The 20,177-nt window shown below is 44.2% G+C and overlaps 2 protein-coding genes across 2 annotated transcripts in view; one reads left to right on the top strand and one right to left on the bottom strand.

Moving 5' to 3' along the window:
- CSGALNACT1 (chondroitin sulfate N-acetylgalactosaminyltransferase 1) overlaps positions 1–5,416 on the top strand; it is a 15,774-nt gene extending 10,358 nt beyond the window's left edge. The window contains exons 3-7 of the mRNA XM_009881137.1: positions 4–89; positions 881–1,059; positions 1,481–1,575; positions 4,687–4,768; positions 5,133–5,416. Coding sequence (XP_009879439.1) covers positions 4–89; positions 881–1,059; positions 1,481–1,575; positions 4,687–4,768; positions 5,133–5,416 — 726 coding nt within the window. The remainder of the gene's footprint in view (positions 1–3; positions 90–880; positions 1,060–1,480; positions 1,576–4,686; positions 4,769–5,132) is intronic.
- Positions 5,417–10,566: 5,150 nt separating this feature from the next.
- SH2D4A (SH2 domain containing 4A) lies at positions 10,567–19,800 on the bottom strand. Its single transcript, XM_009881136.1, has 9 exons — positions 19,579–19,800; positions 18,659–18,818; positions 17,978–18,137; positions 15,835–15,900; positions 15,293–15,431; positions 13,846–14,062; positions 13,309–13,439; positions 12,251–12,471; positions 10,567–10,766 (listed from the first exon to the last, which is right to left on the bottom strand). The coding sequence occupies exons 1-9, from the start codon at positions 19,751–19,753 to the stop codon at positions 10,674–10,676; spliced, it is 1,362 nt and encodes a 453-aa protein (XP_009879438.1). The 5' UTR covers positions 19,754–19,800; the 3' UTR covers positions 10,567–10,673.
- Positions 19,801–20,177: the final 377 nt, after the last annotated feature.

Below are 20,177 nucleotides of genomic sequence, written 5' to 3'. Positions count from 1 at the left end.
CAGCAGGATGGGAGAATTCACCTCACTGTAGTTTACTTTGGAAAAGAACAAATGAATGAAGTCAAATCGATACTTGAAAATACCTCCAAGTAAGTACCTGAATATCTGATGTGTGCCATTCATGCACAGCGATCGTACCATGAATTGAGACTAGATATAGCTGTCCAAACTCGTAGTTGTGCCAAAAAGTTCTAAACTGCATTGGAGAAAATAGCTTTCTTTCCTTTGTATCAGGTAAAAATGGTTTTGCCCTGACAGTCCCATATCTGTGGTTTTGTGACGTTGATTATTAGAACCACAAAGCAGATTTTACTGAATTTACCTCAGTGCAGCTTTTTTTTTTTCACACTGGTAACTTTTGTGCTTTTGCAAGTGGCTCTAACTGCTAGGACTGAAAATTAACTTCCAAAGGCAGGGGCAGACAATTTCAGTAGAGCGCACAGGAATTAGATGCTTTTGGCCAGGTCTAGTCTACTGTGTTTGCTTGCATAGCTGTGTTTGTCAAGATCATGTGGCAGTGTGGCACTCTCCATGTGGGAGGAAGACCCTTGTATAGATACAGTAGTATGACCACAGGTATTTTATATTTGCCTATTAAATATATTTTTGTCCATCTAAGCCGTTTTGGAATTTTTGTGCGGTCTGCCCAAAGAATGTCTGTGACAGTAATGCTAGCGCAGGAGTACACAAGTCAAACTCTGAATGTAGACATAGTGGAAATCTCCTCAAGACTCAAAGAGGACATCTCTTTCCTCAAACTGCTCTCAGAACTGTGGTACTACAGATTTCTAGGTTAATTGTTTCGTATAGGGTTCCTGCCCCCACTTGTATTAAGAGCTGAAAGGACAGGGTAAGTTGCTGAATATTTTCCTTCTCCTAGGTCAGCCAACTTCAAGAACTTCACCTTCATCCAGTTGAATGAAGAATTTTCCAGGGGCAAGGGACTAGACATTGGTGCTCGGTTTTGGAAAGGGAACAACGTTGTTCTCTTTTTTTGCGATGTGGACATATACTTCACAGCTGAATTCCTTAATTCCTGTAGATTGAACACACAACCAGGTACTGCTACTCATTAAGTGTATTGTCTTTCGACAGTTTTTTACCTATTGTGTAACAGCCTTCACCAGAGTATTCTTGCCTTTGAATTGGTAATGAAGTTGCTGTAAATCATTCTTGAAACTTGGAGACCTAATTAAGACATGTATAAAAATTCCGTCGTTGGTTGGCTTTTGAAAGTTTATAACAGTCCTGTTCATGCTGTGATTGGATTCCTTGCCCTCAGCACCCATGCTTTCAGGAACAGGATCTTTTTGTTAATTATATCCTCACATTCACATTCTGATGCAAAGACCATAGGCTCACTACAAAACTTGTGTGACATTGTCTGGATTTGGTCTGGTCTGGACAGCATCTTGTAAGAGAGAGAAGTGTGTTTTATGCAGCTTCAAAAAAAAAAAAAATAACCCATTGTCATTTCCAGGGAAGAAGGTGTTTTATCCTGTTCTTTTCAGTCAGTATAACCCGAGCATAATTTATGGCCACCGTGATTCCATCCCATCTTTAGAACAGCAGCTGGTAAGTACACGCTTCTCCGAATGCTTGCTTTTATTTGGACAAAGCATTTTTTAAAGGTGCATGTGCTCTTGGGTAGCATTTCCCTGTTCCTTGTGCACAGTGACTACCACACAGACAAAATTAACTACAGCAGTCACCTTACTGTGAGTTCTGCAGTTAAGCTTCGCAGGGAAGTATCTTGGTACCATTTATTTTAACCCTTGTTTGATACACGGAACCTAAGAATTTAAACTGTGTCTGTTTTGCTGCCAGAAGGGATTTTCTAATTAGCAAACAATTCCTCCATGGTGTGCTGTCTTACGGTGACTGTCCCTGATCTTGCTCTCATTTCTTCCTTGCACTGAATAGTTTCTTTGCATCTTGAAGAGCTGACATTTGTAAAAAGTATAGGTATCCTTAGATGAGTCAGAGAAAACAGAATTCCAGGGACTCTCACAGTTACTCCTCCACTTACTTGAACACCTACAGTGGTTTTTCCCATCCCACAGTTCATGATTAAACTGCCTGTGAGCAGACAGTGTTTCTGAAGTGTACCATGTTGTCTCAGAGTCAAATAACATGCTTGGAGCTGTCCCTTGTGGCTTTAATCTGGCACTGGTAAAGCACAGCATAACTGCGCTGATTTCCATCTCACGTGCTTATCTTTGGTGTGAGAACAAAGCGTTATTTTTAAAAACATTGCCATAAGACATACAATTAAAACATATAGCTAAACCCAGGTGAATCTCCTTGATTAGGAGGAAGCTGTTGTGAGGAAGAAGCAGAAACACACAGATGAGAGGTTCACATGAATGCTAGTGGCAGAGCCATCGCTTCGCAGTGCTGCAGATGCTATTCTCCATTCTCTTGTGCTCTGGCATTGCATTGTCTTGAAGCTAAAGGGGTGATAGAAGTGGTGGTTTTCCCTTTACGTACACCCTCCACTCTTGCTTCTCTCCAGAGTCAGCAGGTCACAGTCCTCTGCCCACTAGTGCTGGTAAGTGGCTGAATTTTCAAATTGAAGTGTAAAGCAGCTATGCAGCTTCTTTCAGTTCCTGTGTCAGGTCCTGTCCTGCCACAGTTGCCCCTCTCACTGCCAGGCACTGCACCTATCAGGGCTCGTCCTGTCCCAGGCTGGGCACTGTCTACAGAGCATCCCAGCTTCTGTTGTATTCTCACTAGGTAAGAATTAGGGGTGTTGTGAGCCCCGCAGCAGTCACAGCTGAAAAAGATCACCAGAGGGCTGAGTCCGGTCTTCTGTCATCACTACCCCCACCTCATGCAATCCCTCTAGAAAAATGAAGAATGAGAGTTTGGAAAGTCCACCCAAAATATTTATTTTTTTTTTTTTGTCTACTCCTCCTTGTGTTATCCATCAGGTAGCCAGAAAGTCTTTTCCTGAAGAGTCTGGAAAACCCTTTCTACTGTTTTTTCTCAGAGGAAACTTGTTCTGATAATACCATGGGATTCACGTTAGCCCTTCTCTCTCTGATGAGTGCCCATCAGGGATCCTCAGGATTGTAAGCACTGTGCTTAAGTAATGAAGTAGTCTAGTTCTTAAGCTAGAGTAAATTCCACAAAGTGTGTTGTCAGGATTGTGCAAATATTTATAGCTAATATTTGAATCGTAAAATGTGATGCGTATGTCAGAAAAGCTTCTTGATTTAAAGAAGTACTGCCAATCTCATTTTTATGTAGATTTTTATATTTTCAGCCCACGTTAGTTCCCAGGCATGAGGCCAGATCTGTGCCATTAAAACAAGACAGTGTTATTTCTCTGTCCTGGTACTTAGGCTGCTGAGAAAAAAAAAAAAAAAAGCCTTCAAAACTCCTTGAAAGAATTTGATTTGTGCAGCAGCCACTTGCACTAATGGAAAATAATAATGCTAATGCATAGAAGTAGCTTGCTGTAAGGGCATCGTTATGGAGATTTCTTGTTACAGTGCAGACCTGACAGATACAATCTTGTTTCCTTTTAATTGGCTTCTGCAGTGGCTTGGCTTTTTCAAGGAAAGAGAAATGAGAAAAGAAAGAGAGAGCAACGCAAAGAGTAAAATGAATAAAACAGCATTGAAGTGGCAAGGGTTATGAACAAAAGGGGAGGCATGAATGAGAACTCTGGAGAGACTATTTTGGAAGAGGATTTTTTGGTGAAGGGAACGTTGGGATTTGTAAATCCAAAAATGGAAATTCTGTCTCCTCATCTTCTGTAACTTTGCCATAAATGAAGCCAAAATTGTCAAAAATAGCTGCTAAGGAGTAGGTTTGTAACCAGACTTTCAAGAGCATGCTGCTGACTTGCTTAGAGGATTTAAATACCTGTCACGGTCCCTTGAAACTCTTGGATATCTCACCAGCTTGGGTTAGGTCACTCACACACATGAATGATGACCTTAGGGATCTATACTTGGATATCTGCTTTTGAAAGTGAAAGCTGTGGTTTCTTACTGCTCTGATTTTCTGCCTGTAATACATAATGTTTTCATGGTCAGTAATGTAGACTGCACATTCATTATTCCAAAGGCTTTTATGGGATATCTACCACCTAACGTATCTGGACTTCAATTTTAGCTGGATTTAGCAGTTCTGTAATGGAAAACTGTTCTTACCACTTTCCTAATTTTTATCAAAATTAAGGTAATCAAATAGCTGTCAGTTGTGCGATAAGATTAGAACCACTATTTTGTTCCTGAATTCTTGTGGTCCACAATCCAGATGTCACCATCTGCTCTACAGCAGAGTCTGGCTTCCCCGGTTTACCAGTCTGTTTCTTACGTCAGATTTGAATCCCACAGAAACTAATGATTTTGGAGGATGTTTTGCCTGCGAAGAAGGAAACTCCAGAGAGTGACATGATATAGCTCCACTTGGTCTACAACATCAGGAGTGGAACGAAACCTGATCATTCCGGATCAGGGGGTTTATCTGTGATAGCTAATGGCATGGCTATTTTTGGGGGGCAGAAGTATGCAACAAGTATCTACAAAAACTGGTTCAGGCTCAGCCATGGATTTATGTGGGGAAGAATAAAAGGGCAGTTGCTCCTATTTCTGACCACATTCAGGGACTTGACTGCTGCTCACACTTAAAGCATTTCTGCTCCCATCTAAACACTCCTTTCCCTCCATGCAGGTTATTAAAAAAGAAACTGGATTTTGGAGAGACTTTGGTTTTGGGATGACTTGCCAGTACAGATCTGATTTTATCAACATAGGTAAGAAAAGTAAATTCCAATACCTGTGCCTTTTTACTGAAACATAGAAAATTGTCATCAGCTTCCCTTTCCTTGGCCAGTGTGTCTGTGCCTCTTAATTTGCAGCAGTGCTCTGGTTAGATGTTCAGACTATTCCTAGGTGCCATAGAGGTTACCAGAATCGAAGCACTGCTCAGTACAAGTAAAGCAACTTTGTCTGACTGTGAAAGATTTGAAGTGAAGAAATGCGGACGCTTTGATGTTGGCAGAAAGCATGGCTGTTTTAAAGGGCTGACTAGAGCCAGAGAACAGCTGTAGTGAAATTAATAGCATAGAGTTTGCTAGTATATATTTCTAGTTTTATTTTGGATTTTGTTTGTGTCAGGTGGCTTTGATCTGGACATTAAAGGCTGGGGTGGTGAAGATGTACATCTGTACCGCAAGTACCTTCACAGCAACCTCATCGTGATCCGAACGCCCGTCAGGGGTCTCTTCCACCTGTGGCATGAAAAGCAATGTGTGGACGAGCTGACCCCAGAGCAGTACAAAATGTGCATGCAGTCCAAGGCCATGAACGAGGGTTCTCATGGCCAGCTGGGGATGCTTGTTTTCAAGCAAGAGATTGAGTCCCACCTGCACAGACAGAAACTGAGCAGTAAGAAGACATGAAACCAGAAAGGGAGGCAAAAAGCCTCTGAACTGAACTATAGGGTGTTTTGGAGAAGAGTTGCTAACAAGAAAAGATGAGACGAGACTGAAAGGATGGAGATTCCAGCAGGATGGCAGCAGAAGAAGATGAGGGAAAGTGCTTATCCTCCCTTCTGTTTTGTTTTTTTTCTTAATAGGGCTTTTAAGTATTCCATTAGCCTGACTGTTCAGCACTTGCTTCCAGGAGAGACTTGAACACTTGATGAGATTCAAGGTCACGGAGAACATTGCATAATCGTGTGGTATTCACAATAACAAATGGATGTGCTCTTCCATTGAAATGTTTGTAAGATGTGTACAGTTATTTAAAGGATTGACCCTTTGGTGGGCCAATAATAATGAGTTATTTTCTACATCTAACCTGGCCTATCTGGAAAGGGCTATTTTTGAATAAGTACAGAGCTCCTGCTCTGAGAAGAACATCTGATTGTTAATGATGGTTAAGCTGGAGTGAACAACAATCTTTTTCCCTTAAGGTGCTGGGGCAGGGGGACAGCAGTGCTGACAGGGTATCGCCGGTTCATTCAGAGACAAGGCACATCTCAGAAAGTGCTTTCTAAACTTCAGAAAGAGAAAGCCCTACTGGTCAAGTGTGATGTTTCAAAAACGCTGGAGGGTAGTGTTCGTTCTCTTCTGTGAACAGTGAACCAAAAGCAATGAGCCATGTCTGTCTCACATGAATCAGATGGTGTATTTCTGCTTGAGAATACTGTAAGTATCTCAAGATTTATTTTTAAATGAAGCTGGTTTTGCTTGAGAATTATTTTGTCATACTTCAGGTTTTCTACTTCTAGCCTTACTAGGAAATAGTACAGCCTTCCAACACTTGGAAAATGGTCTGCAGATCTGCATTTCCTGTGGATGGGAACTGGGTTCAGATAAGTAAAGTGATTTTTCTACACAACCTGGGTGCTGGAAGGCGGAAGCTTTACCGTGCTGAAGAAAAAGAAATACTTGCAACTTGCAGTACTGATTTAGCAGGAGGCTTTAAACTCTGAATGTCAAGTACCAAAATTGATGAACATTTTCTGACTTTATACCAAAGTATTCTTTCTAAACCAAATATAGATCTTGCCCAGGGCATAGCAAACTTTTTGTAATTAACAAAATAAATTTTTGTGATGGATTACTGATGGACCCTGCAAATTCTCTTGTGATAATTATAGGTGCATCCTAAAAATTAGTCTCCTTCTTAATTCTTTTTCAATTGCCTAAAACTGTTGAAAGCACGAGTTGCTGCTCTTATAAAGCATTTTCTTTTAATGCTGACTGCTGTTTATCATTTTAATATGTACTAGCCAAAAAAACCTGCATGGGCTTGGAAATCCCATTTGCTTACCCATATGCTGTTTCTCCGAGCGGTCTCTTTGTTTTGTAGCTTCAGATTAATTCAACACAGTCTGAAACCAGATTCTAATTTGATTTTTGGCTTGTAAAAGCTGGGGGAAGAAATATGCAATATACCTCTGAACAATGAGTAAAACACACGTTGTCGTGCCACTGTGCGGTAGGAAGAGTGCTTATGGACCTCTTCTGAAAGCATTGTATGCAGACAGAGACCACGCTACTGTAAGTACATTTTCCCTTGACACGTGTTTACATGTGTTTGTCTTTTGTTGGATGCAAATGATCTGCATTGTACTTCCCTTGAAAATCACCAAATGTCCAAAACCACTGCAAAAGTACAAAAGCAATGGAAACTCTGTATGCCTAAAAAACCCAACCCCCAAATACAGCACTTACCCTAAAAACTTCAGCAGTAACTCAAGTAGGTCGTCCAGAAACCTTTTTGTTCCCAGGATGCGTGATAAATTGTTTATAAAGGGCTTTGGTTTGATGGAGTAATTTTACAAATATTATGCAGTAGGAGGAGACAGGCACGGCTTGTTGAATGCATATGAGATCTACGGTAACTGAGCTGCTCCAAGGCGATAGTTGTTCCTACAGTCCCACTTAACCTGAATTTGAAACTGGATGATGTATATTATGAAAGTTTCTTAATCATAACCTGCCTCAAGCCTAGCCTTTTTCATTATCTTCCCTTAGGTTTCCCTAAGCCCTCAGCAACTTAATGTAACTTTGAGGTTGGCCACACTTGTAGAGCAGGGCTAGATCAGATGATCTCCTGAGGTCCCTTCTTACCTGTATTAGTCTCTAATTCTAAGCACTGTACACCTGTAAATTCAGCACTTCATTATTTTGAGTACCTTAGCAAGCGCGTCATCCAGCCCCTGTCAGAATTTCACAAGTTATGTTTCTAAATAGCACCTTTGTGATTCTCTTGCACGTCCTTTTCCACAGCGATGATGTTCCTCCTGCCAGGAATAATACTGTCTATGCAGTTCCTGTTCCTTGGCTGCAGAAGCCAGTTTGGCAAGAGGTGAGATTGAATCAATGATGGAGAGAGCCAGCCTGCAGTCACTTCAGTGATGTGCAGGAGAATCTAATCACAGCAGAAGTCTGGCAGGGCTCTCTTAAAGGTGGAAACTGCGTTGATAGGAGAGGTGAAGAACAACATGAAAGAGGGAGGCTGCTGTTAGCTACATTTCTATGGTCCAAGTGGGGCTGTAACAGGTCTTCCAGACCAATTAGAAAAAAGATGAAATCCAAGGTGAGCAGCCACACAACCACAGCTTTTGCTAAGCAGCTCTCTACTTTCCTTCTCCCAGAAATAGCTTGTAATCTTTCTTGGAATGGCAACTGACTGGATCTTAGTTGGGGAAGGAATAGAGATCACCCTGTGGTGATGGCCAGGGAGGCCATATGGGGACTCCTTGCTTTAATTTTTGATGACTACTGCATGCTCTGGCTAAAGACATAGAGGCATGGGGCAAAACAAATTGGCATATCCTTCCAGGTGTCACAATCTTTCCAGCAATCAATTTTCAAATGTGACTACTCTTGTAATCCGTGCACAGAATCCCTTGAAGAAAGACTCTACGGAGAATCTCCCCCAAGACAAGCCAGCACCCTTGATTCCCAGCCACTGCAAGTCATCCTTGCTCCACACACTTTCAGGGTTAACTACATTTCAGAGCAATAGAAGAGCCAGTCTTGAGGGCATCTGTTCTGGCAAGGGTGCTGCCTTTGCAGTCAGTGCAGTAATCTAAATCTGTAGGTATAAAACCTCAGGTCTCTTCCCTCACAGCAGACAAGTGAAGCTGGGAGTCTTTAAAAAACTGAGGCATGATTCTCAACCATGTGGGATAGGTGTGAATACTGATAGAGGCTTTCCCTGGGCTCTACTGAGCCAACATTTGCAAATAAATAGTTATAATTATGTGAAGCTACTGGTGCCAACATTTGCAAATAAATAGTTATAATATAAACGTATGTGAAGCTGCTGGTTCACTGGTCAGCAAGTGGACTCCCTGAGGAGTTCCACTCTAGATCTTAGAGCTAAAACTGATCGTGTCCTGCTGTGTCCATGCCAGATCAGCCTGCACCTTATTTCTGTAAGTTAATACTCTGCCTCTCAAAAAAGCCTTTATAAAGAAGACTTCGTCTCTGTCTTTACCAGCCCTTAGGTATACAAAACACTTTGTGATTTGTCTCCAGCAGGACAACAGTTATGGCACGTTCTTCACATGAGAACAGATGCAAACTTTTCTCTAGGATCTCTGAATGACCTTTCATTTTAGCCATATTTTTCCAAAGGAACAGTTCGTGAAGAGAGAAGGAGGGACTTTTTTCCCCTACAAATAATCGAGCACCCCCCTCTCATGATTGATGCAGATTATGTTGAAAATGTCTCTTGGATACATGTGATATAGTGTTCAAGAAGCACCTTAAGTCATTTGCCCTGCCAGAGTGTTGTTACTTGCAGAATCTCACTTTACATTAAGGCTTTATCTCTAGCAAGTTAAACCTGCTGTAACTGGAGTGCAGTTATCTCCTCTTTCCATGTATGGAAACCACCTATCAGCGTAGTTACAGATGATTACAACAATTTCTTTTGATCTGTATTCTGCAAAATGTAGATCAATATAAGACTGAAGTTTTTGACTGCTCCCTCAAGGTAAGCAGAGTAGCCCTGATCCAACAGAAAGAAGGGAACAGGTAAACAACTGAAACAAGATTGACTCTTGTTCACTATCTGAGGATTGCACCTCTAAAAAATTATGTTAGCAGATTTGCACCACAACCCTCAGCTGTACAGTTTGTCACATGCAACAACATGAGGGAATCTGGGTGAGGATTAATTTGTTATGTGATTCTGTCCAGCCTCTCCCCCAATATTCTGAATTACGTATTTAAAGAGAAGTGTAAGAGATAGGAAGAGACAACATTACATTGAAAGAACAAGTTCTATGTTAAAGTTAACACCAGAGGCATCTCAGTAATCTGGACACAACTTGCAATAAATAGCTCCACTTTGGAAAATAGCATTTTTTACTGGAAAATACTCTTCTGTAAACTTTACTAATACTGATATAGGCACTGCTTCTTACATTATTGGGGCTTTGTGCATGTGGTAGTCTTTCACATAAATTTGTGTATCCCTTCTCCTTTCCCTTTCAAAAGGTTAATCCCTCTCTATACAGAAAGGCCAGTGTGGGATTTAAATACAGGTTAAAAGAGTAAGGATGTATATTCAGAGGCTAAAGGAGTTTTAAAAATGCACTTTTCATGAAAATCCCTTTTCACAGAGACACCTTTCACTGAAAGACACCCAGGGTTTGCTTGGATGTTTGGCTTGAACATCCTTGATTCCAAGGGCACAGCATTTTACAGGATTAAGTTTCACATTATGCAAATTACCATATCAAGACCGATACACATCTCCAAGTTGTTTTGTGCCTTCAAGAAGGTATGATCTCATTCAACTGTAGATACTAATCTATTTCCCAGATGGCACACGACCTTTCATTCAAGAGCAACAGGCAGCTAGAATACTGAAGTCCCCCAGGAAATCTGCAAAAACCCACTGAAAATACATGGCAGTATCTCCCTGTTCAACTGATTACTTCATCACCTCATTCACTCTGTTGTGCGGGATACATCCAGGTGTTTTGCAGCTTGCTGGGTGGATGCATCCTTTAACTAACTCAGTTGATACGACAAGCCCACAACAGTACTTATCCTCCCACTGCTTGGTTGTGAAGGATATAAAATAGAGGCACTTATGGCAACGGTTTCAGGTAAGCATCAGGAGCTCTAGTTTGAAGTTCAGTCTTTGTGAATACAAGCATGGGGCTGCGCAGCGACACCAGGAGGTTCACACAAAGAGAGAGATGTAATCTGGTTCTTGGTCCTCTTGGCCACACGGGTAAAGCAACAGCTCCTTCCCCATGGAGGTGATGGGTTCATCCTGTTGATATAGGATATGATTAAACACCACCTTTCAAACAGACCCTACCTATCACAACAGCACTGGGTGGACAGCAGTCTCCCTGCCTCTGCTATGGTGTGGACTTGTTCATCCTGCTGCGTGATATAACTCAGCACCCCAGAGAACTTGGAGAAGGACCCACATGGCTGACCTCTGTCTTCGTGAAACAATGTGCTCCGTGCAGTAACCCGGTGACACGGCAGTTCTCAGAAAGAGCTGTGCTCGTCTCGTAGGTGACTGCAGCTTCTGTGGCGTGAAATGCTGCCCTGCCTAGAAAGCGCCGAGAGCGAGGACCATGCAGGTAAGCAGGATGGGTGGTTGTGGGCTGTGTTGTCCTGGCTGCATTTGTGGGAGGGACAAGGGTGGATCCTGGAGTGAGCACATGCCCTCTGCTGAGGCAAGCCCTGTTCTAAGAAGGGAATCCCTGACAGTACAGTCTCTGCTTCCCATCTCGCTCTCCACCCTAGCAGCAGATGCACAGTGGGAACTTGCCTTCTTTCGTGGTCACCCAGTGGGTGATAAGCAGAAACCACTAGAGCACTTCAGCAGAGTGGGTTCACCCTGCCCACATCTGCTGTAGTGCGGGGGGTCTATAGGATTCTTTGCAGACTGTGGGCATGGCTCTATCTTTAATATAGAGCCAGGCTTTGAGTCCTCTGGCTGTAGTACCAATAGCCATGTAGCTCCTGCTTTCAACCATTTCAGCCTGAACTGTGAAATCCATGCAAGAAGCAAGTTCAGATAGCCCAGGTAGGACTCCGTATAGCACATGTACGTGGATATTTTCCTCATGTCCAGTTTTGTTTAGTCACGTCTGCATTAGGCTAGGCACTTATTTAAAAGAAACACGGATTTTAAATGAACCTTTAGGTAAAATGATTGTCCTGTCCCTGGGCAGATCTTACAGTAAAGGAATGAACAATCCATCTGGCTGTCCTTGGAGCTCATGTAACCGCAGTCAGCGCTAGTAAACAATGCTGTTATTGTTGCAAGAACCTGCCAACCTTCTTCCTTCCCTTCTATTTTTATCTTTGCTCAGTATCACACCTTGCCTGCTTTGAGATTATAAAGATACCTTGTTCTCTCTCATGCTGAAGCAGGAAGCAAGCAGGATTTTCTGCTTACCCAACTTGCCGGGACCCCGCAACCACAGAGAGAATCCGAAGAAAAGGAGTCTGTGTGAGTGTGCTGTCACCTTATCAGTATTTGTGTAAGTAACTTGAGCCCTGTGTGCAAGGTGTTCTGCGCACTGAGTCAGGTCTAAGATGTTAGAGATGTGTTAGGTCTCCTGAGATGTTACCTATCGGGCTGGCATACACTCTGGAGCAGCACACAGGATACACAACAGCAGCTAAAGTGGGTCTAGTTACCTACTTTAAAACAACTGAATCTATTCTTTCTTATTTAGAAGTGCCCTGAAGCTAATAAACAAACAGTTAATGAGTGCATTGCTAGATGTTCACCTTGTGGTAGTCTACAAGGTCAGCCAGCGTTGAATGTTGTAGCTGGTCCACGCCAAGGAAGCTGTAGGAATCACTGGAGGCATCAATGAGGAAGTGTTTACATCCTTCCACAGACCGATAGGAGAGCACGTAGCCTTTGATTTTCTCACTGACCCGGACCAGAAAACTCCCTGGTAGTGTTTTATTCAGAAGCTCCTCTGCCTTCTTAGAGGTTAGGATACCTGTTCAAAACCAAAACACAAAACTGAAGGGGGAAAAGCATTTGTGCAGGACTGGATGGAACAGTTCTCACAAGAAATCTGCTTTACCACTCTAAAACCAGTCCACAGCACTTCCATCCCTTGCATTGTTTTCTTGCCCAGTATCCCAGAAGAACAGTACTGCCATTGCTAGTAACAGACCATGGCCATGTGCTAACTGTGCTTTGTGTTAAACGGTCCAGACTCGGCCGATTGTGAATGATAAATGTGCAGGCTCAAAGGGACAGTTTCTGTGTTATGACAGTGGACAGCATTGCAGTGTGTTGTATGTCAGTTCCTGTGCAGACAGTGATCATGGGTCCTGTCAGAAAGCCATGCAAGCATTGAAAGCCCCATTACAAGAGGATAATGCAGTCTCTGGTTGAGTTGCTGCAGTCTTGGATCAAAGGGGTTTCCAAAGCAAGGGAGATGGATGGGATCATGATGTCCGATTAGAAATGAAATGGAAGTGTTGGATGATGAGCAACTACGGAGACAGAATGACCTGGGGCCAAGGATGAGTGGGGATGAGGTGTGCCCAAATCTCTCTCACCCTGGTCCAAACAGTTACCAGGGTGACCATGTGTTCAGTACAGGGAGGCAGGAGTGGCACAGAGGTACAGAGTATTTTGAAGATCTGGCCACTATATCTTGCCCTTTGTCATAACGCTAAAGGAATTTAAACTGGATTCATAGATATTTAAAATGGAAGATCTAGCCACCTTCAAGAAGCTTCTGGGCCCAGCCTGTGGCAGCAGCCATGTCAGCAGAAACAACTCCTTAAAGAGTTGGGTTGGGGCAGAAACGCTTAGGACTCACCATGGAACCAAGGCGCTATCGTGTCCGTGGTTTTCTGATAGCCAGCTCGGAGAGGGAATTGCTCCTCTTTGAACCACTTAATAATGCTTTCTTCGGTGGAATTGGAGATTGTCCTCTGGATTCCCTGTTTCCTGTTAGAAAAGACCATGGTTTGTACATCAAGTTCAAATGACAGCTTTTGAGTCCTTGGCAGGACTAACCTTTTGTTCAGAATGTTAAGAACAGCCCTAAACAGAAGGCTTACACTAGTGCAGCTGTCAGCAATATTATATGGTTTCCAGTGGACATCCAGCATAGAAGATGTATGCACTCTAGCCTTAGGACACTCTTCTAAATAAACCTGTTACCCTCCAGGGGTGAACAAATAAACCTCATGACACCCTAGGGTGGCATATAACCTAGGCTCTGTATTTTTCCCTTGCAGGGTGTCTCCTCCATGTGAGGAGGAGAACTAATCATTCCCATCGCAACCATATCACACTAGAGCAGAAGAATCTCATCCATTCTCCCCTCCACAGTGCACCAGCGTTTCCTTACCTAATCAGTCTCCCGTTTGCCATCACAGGAGGTAGAAGTTTAGGCTTGGGGGGGAGAGGCGGATATTGGAGTGGTCGCCGATCTCCTGCTGTCGCACCCTTGGAAATATCTGCCTGCTTCCCTCTGTGGATGCCCTGCAGTGAAAGCCTCCTGTAGTCATCCCTAGCTTGCCGCGCAAGGGAGCGTCTCTTCTCATCTGCTGCCTTGGATTTCCGCACTGGAACAAAAAAGGAGTCCTACAGGAGCGAACAAGCAGGCAAGTTTTAAGCTTGCTGCCCTTAGGCCATCTTCCTGCTCGATGAAGTGGGAGAATAAGCCATTTCACAAAGTGAAAAAGGCACTCAATTTTGAGACCATTTGCCACATATCACCACTTTTGGGCATCTGCTACTTAACAGGGTCCAATTTCAATTTTTATTCCTTCAGGAGATTAAAAACTGGGGTTTTGCTGGGCACCAGGTCCCTTTGTCCTTTGAGACTACTTGGTTTAGTTTCAGACGCTGACCCCTAGTTCAGACATAGGTTTCTGTAGCACCTTTCATGTGAGCTGGTGGGGGAGAGTGTATATGAAATAAAAGCTGCTGAAATGACCCCAAATCAACCCTTTGAAGGATTTGAAAGTGTTGATCATTTTTTGAGGGTGGGAGGGTGTCTTGCTGAAACTGCTTCAGAAAGTTGAGAACTTGGTTGGATATTTTTTTTGTGCTGTAAAACTGCTTTGATTGTCTAGGTCCAGCTCATCCTGGAGTCTGTAAGAGTAACCAGCTCACCAGTCAGAGTTAGGCTAGTTCTTTCCTTGCTTTTGTAATCAACTTCATAGGTTGGGGTTTTTTTCAGTAAGAATAAAACTCCTGGCCTGAACCGGAAACAATTAGTAGTACAGCATTGCCATCTATTGAGCAGCAGGGGAGGAACTGGGAAAAAAATGCATCAGGTTCTTTTTCAGGAAGTATTTGGCAGCAGTGATGGATGCTACTGCAAGTCTCATACTGTTTGCAGTTTTCCTTTCCTTGGGATTCATTACAAGAGACAGTGCAGCAGGGCTCTGTTAGGTGGGATCATGCTTGGGTGACAGGGAAGCCCTTTTTACTTAGTCCCTGTCCCCCATTATCCTTGTCCTCAAGAGCAATGGTTACTGCAAAGTCCTACAAAAGGCCAGCTTCTAGCTTAAAATTAATTATCCTGGCTGTACTCATGTGGTTCCTATTCATCGCTAGTTGTAATATAGTATACGTACAAAAAAATTCCCATTTCCCTGCTCAATCTAGTCTCAATGCTGTGTGGACTCAGAAATATTTCTGATAATGCAGCGCTGTATTTCTTGGCAGTACCCTCCACCCACCAACGGATTATTCAGTCCCACTGTGGCAGGAGGAGGGTTGAGATGACCCCACAGAGCCCTAGGATTTCTCAAGCCCCGTAGGAAAAGGTCATGCTAAGATCTTACAGGATTCCTGCCATTCAGGCTCATTCTCATCCGATTTCTGTGGTGTCCTCTGGCTCTCCAAGCTGGGGTGGGTCTGTGGTATTGCCTGCTGGGGGACTGTGGTCTCTTCTCCTGAATTTCTCCTCTGTGCTTCCTTTGTCTATGAAAGAAACAGTATGTTCAGCTTTGTCCGAGGCTAGTTTTAACCCTAGCTAGCCTTGAAATAGTGGAAACTCCACGCTTTATTATGAATCCCTCTGATTGCAACAACATACAGACCCTCGATCTTCACTGCAGGAACAACAGAGGAAGTACGGGAAAACAGCCTACCAGAAAACATCAGGAGCATCTCCCTCTGCTGTTTCTCAGTCTGCCAGCCTGGCCCGCTTTGTATCATCTCCAAATCATCGCACCATACATGAGGAGCATGGCAATGCTGGATAAAACTGGTCCAAGAGTTGAGGACGTTCTTGGGTCACGTGAGGCTCTGAGGCTGACTGGGACTCGAGGATAAAGTCTGGGCCCCACTCAATGTGTTAGGAGCATCCTAAGTTGCCGCTTACCTGTTGGAAGCCACGCTTCCTCACTTGGCAGTCTGCCAGCATCTGGTGAACATCTCTGGTTTCCCTCTGGGCAGAGGAAAAGAGCAGTGAGAAATAAATGTGGCGTTAGGACCATTGCTCTTTTTTGGAGCAATAGGTGATTAATACAGAAGTAGTGATGTGACATACATGTTAACAAATTTTGCCAGCCTTCTCTGACAAGCATTGGGGTTTTTTTCATCATATTAGGCCTAATATGCCGCAGGAGGATAGCTCAGAGGTGTCAGGTTTGTCACAAGCGTGCCTAGAATTGCTAAGCGATGCTCCCAAGTGCTCCCAGGGAGCAGTCCCTTCCCTCCCTCTAAAGCAAGCCCCAGCAGAACCTGCCGTCCACAGCTTTACCTGCCTGTGCTTGTTTGCTGCTGTGGCTGGGTGCTGCAAACCCCTGCTCGTCAAACTGACCCAACTAGCTGCATATCTCCTGTTCACTCTTCCCTGCAAACCAGTCCAGCTACCCTGGCAGCGGTCGCTAGCTGGGACCTGCCTTTGAAGGCAAACAGTTAGACTTGTCTTTGAGCAAACACCCACCCACCCACCTCCCCGTTGGACCCAGGCTGCCTCCCACGGCACAGTGAGTAATGAGTTAACTGTACTACGCTGCTTACCAAGGACACCCTCTGTTTTATCTCCATCTCCTACTTGGCTAATATTTAATATGAACGCGGCTTTCCAATTTCCCTCTCCTTAACAGGAAACTAGGAAATTCAAGTGTCTGTGAAGCAGCTTGTTTTCTTAGATCAGCCCTCCGTCCCCTGCAGCAGACAAAGCGCAATGCCCCGATCCCTCAGGGTAAGTGGGAGGTGGATCTCAGAGAAAGAACTTCAGTGAGGGAGGTGAGAAAAAGCCCTTCTCCAGGCCTAGAAAATGCAACAGGGATCTTTGGTGTGGATCCCTCCTTCAAATAGCGAAAGACCCAGAAACTTGGGAAAAATTACTAACAATATAATGACAGAAAACAAACGTAAAATGTACAATCCTCCTCTATTTCCATGCGCAAGACTTTGAAAGGGGTTAGATTTTTTTTTGTGGTGGTGGTATTTTTGGTTTGGGGGGCTTTTGCTTTGCTTTTTTTTTTTCTTTTGTTAGCTGTGACTAACAGCTTCCTTTGAAAAGAAAAAAAAAATCTCCCACATAGTTGCTCAACTTCAACAAACAGTGCTATGAAAAACCTTGCGTGACTCAGAGGCTTTTGATAAAGGAGACAGCCGCTCCAAATTCCCTTCAGTATTTTGGTAGCAGTTGGAGAGGCGCTTTGCCAAAACCCAACTTTCAGTTATCATGCTTTTTATACTGAAATACTGACTGGCTGTACGATAAAAGAATATACACTCATTCAAGTTAGTAGCAAAAGGCTGAATGAAAACTCTGCTGAGAGATTGGACTCCTCCCATTAAATTGGCGGGGTGTTCTGTTCCTTCTGTTCAACTTTGGTTGCATGAGTAGCTAATTTAACTCATCTTTTTCTAAGTTCTCTGCAAATGGCTTTTTGTAGCCATTCAAAAAGTAGAAAGTGTTTATTTCTGGAGAAAAGTATTTCTGTAATGAAACACGACAGGAAAGCAGACACTGTAGTTACTGCATTTGGAGTTGTCCCATGCTGTCAAGGTCATAAGCTATTTTCTAACTATTTTAGAAGACCAAAAATAAAAAAAGTATGCATGTCAGAGGACGCTGGTAACATTATCTTCATCTGTTCTTTTATACAAGTAGATTACTTCTCTAAGGGTTGTGGCCTTGCCCGTACAGATCCTGGGATAGCCTCCCAGGTCTTGCCACAAAAGCCATCCAAACCAACCACAGAGCAGGAAGGAAAGTACTACGACCCTTGTTTTACCCATGGAGAATGGAAGCAAAGGAATCCAGAGTAGCTTATGCATTCATACAGAGCAAATTTATCCCAGCTGAGAATAGCACTTGGACCTCTTGAGTCCTAAGGAAGGATGTAACAGCATGGCTTCTTCTCTGACTACGGAAGAAAAGCCTTAACAGTTAGCTGGCTTTTTTCCTTCTTCAAATGTCTATTTACAGCAACCAGGATTTGCCACACTTCCTAGATCTCAAAGCACATGTTTCTGAGAGTTATGGAGAAAAGGGGGAAAACTACCTTTGTGAGCTCCTGGCTTTTCCCTGTTGTAGCAGCTGTAGTTTTTCTCCCACCTTCCTTCTTTTCCTCCACAGTGCTTTTTTTATTCCCATGAAGATCTGTCTCACCCAGGACTCCTGGTTGTGGATGTAGAGACCGTGTTACGGAAAAGTCAGTCTCTCTGAAACGCAAGAGACAGAGGCCTTAGGAACCCAAGGGAGCCACTTTCTGCTCTCTGAGCATCTTGTGAGGAAGCTGCACGTGAGCAGAGCAGTGCTGCAATGAAGCAACGTGCCTGCAGGCAGTTATCATATCTCCAAATCAGGTGGGTGGAATAATTAAATTAATGACTTGTGGTGAGTAACTGTCGCCCCTGCTGTACAAGGGCACCCGTCGTCGGTGAATCAGTGCAACCCAAACTCATCACCTGCATTAGCATTTCCTGTGGTCTACAACAGGTACCACGCAGGAGCCATATGACGGGAGGATTTCTGAGCCAGGGCAAGCCTCAGGCTGGAGCTGGTATCTGCCAGCATTGTATGTACTTGCAGAAAGCCAACCTTTGTGTCCACCTTTTGCCTGCAAGTTGAGTGTGACAGTGGTAACCACAGCCCCTACAGAGAAGATTCCAGCCTCTGGGTCCCTAGAAATGCCCTCTCCTCCGTGCCAGCCCACCGAGTCCTCCGGCGGAAGGGTGCTTACCTGCCCTCCTTGCCTTGCTCTCTCGCTAACCGCTTTGCCCTTTGTGCCTGGATCTCTTCACAGATGTCCTCGTACGGTTTATCTGAAGGATGCTCGCCCATCACCCAGACCCAGACATCGTTGTCAGCCCCGAGCTTCCATGTCACCGACTTCCCATTGGCTGGAAAAGAAGCAGTTCTTTGGCAAATGCTGCTTGCTTGGCAGCTCCGTGCAGGGCCTACGTCCCACCGCTGTGCGCTCCTGGCTGCTGCCGATGGCAGAGCCTCTCCAAAAGCAGCTGTACATGGGGAAAGCTTAGCTGGGATGCAGCATGCACCTCCCATTTTGTTTCACGGTACTGAAGGCAGGTCAGTGAAGGAGGCATTTCTGAGCCTGGGGACAAGGGAGAAGACTCACCGCTGTTTCCTTTCTTGGTTTAATTCCTTGCCACTGCCCTCCCCAAACTGTGTGAAGGTGAACTACCTGCAAACAGAGCAGGCGGGGGAGAGCTGGGAGAAGAGTGCTATCTTCCTAGCAGCCGGCATGCTGTCAAAAGGACTTCAGATCTAAAGGCACAACAGGAACCCCCCTGCGGATCTGGTGCCCCAGGACAGACGTTCAAGTCCATGGTTACTTTATAGACAGATTCAGAGGCCCCGTTTAGTGGTAAACTTAATGAGATGCATCTCCTGGGGGCAAGTAAGCCCTGTGTTCCCAGCTAGGGCAGTTGAGCAGTTTGGTCAAGGACAGAGTGTCTGGGCCAGGGAGTAAAACCATTGCGTGCCTGGCCAAAACTACACTATCACAAGTGGGTTTGGTTACGATTTGGAAATACGACTATGATTTGTCCCTGGGGGACATATTACCTCTTATATCTAGGGAGTAGTTGACTTGGTTAGATCTGTGCTGGAGGGGGAAGCAGCCAGCAGGCAGAGACTCACCTTTTCTCGGCAGTGGCTTCTTTGCTGGAGCCTTGTCTGCAGCAGCTTCTCTTTCCTCCCACCGTCTGATCTGTTCCTGCCTCATCTTGAAGAAGAGGATCTGCTTCTGCTCCTCGCTGAGTTCTGCCAGCAGGTCAGGTTCGATGTACATGTCCGATAATATCTGTTTCAGCATGGCTGCAGGTTTCAGTTACACACGTTTGTGGCGATGATCTCCAGGGATCAGATCCTCTTCCTTTTCATCTGTGGTGAAGGTCAGTAGCACTTACTTCAAGGTTTAAGCGAGGGTCATTTTATAACCTTACTGTACTTTTTTTTTTTTTTTTTTTTTAGCTCAGACTTCCTGCACAGACCAAAAAAGTAAATAAGTAGCTTAAAACCTGCTGTTAAGATTCCTTGAAATAAGAGGTGAGCCCACGCAGCCCCTGCCCACTCTGCGGGGAGAGCGGGCCAGAAGGCACGAGTCCTTGAGTGGGGAGGTTGTGTTGGTACTCTGATAAACCCAGCTGATAGTATATCAAAAGAGAGAGAGCGCTGCCTGTTACAGTCATCAGAGGTGTGGCTTTGGTGTGGCCAAGCCAACATTTCCGCCGGGGAGG

This window comes from Charadrius vociferus, unplaced genomic scaffold, assembly GCF_000708025.1.
Source record: "Charadrius vociferus isolate BGI_N301 unplaced genomic scaffold, ASM70802v2 scaffold953, whole genome shotgun sequence".
In the NCBI taxonomy this organism is placed as follows: domain Eukaryota; kingdom Metazoa; phylum Chordata; class Aves; order Charadriiformes; family Charadriidae; genus Charadrius; species Charadrius vociferus.
Note: the sequence above shows the minus strand (reverse complement) of the source record. Positions and strands in the feature narration are given on the sequence as shown.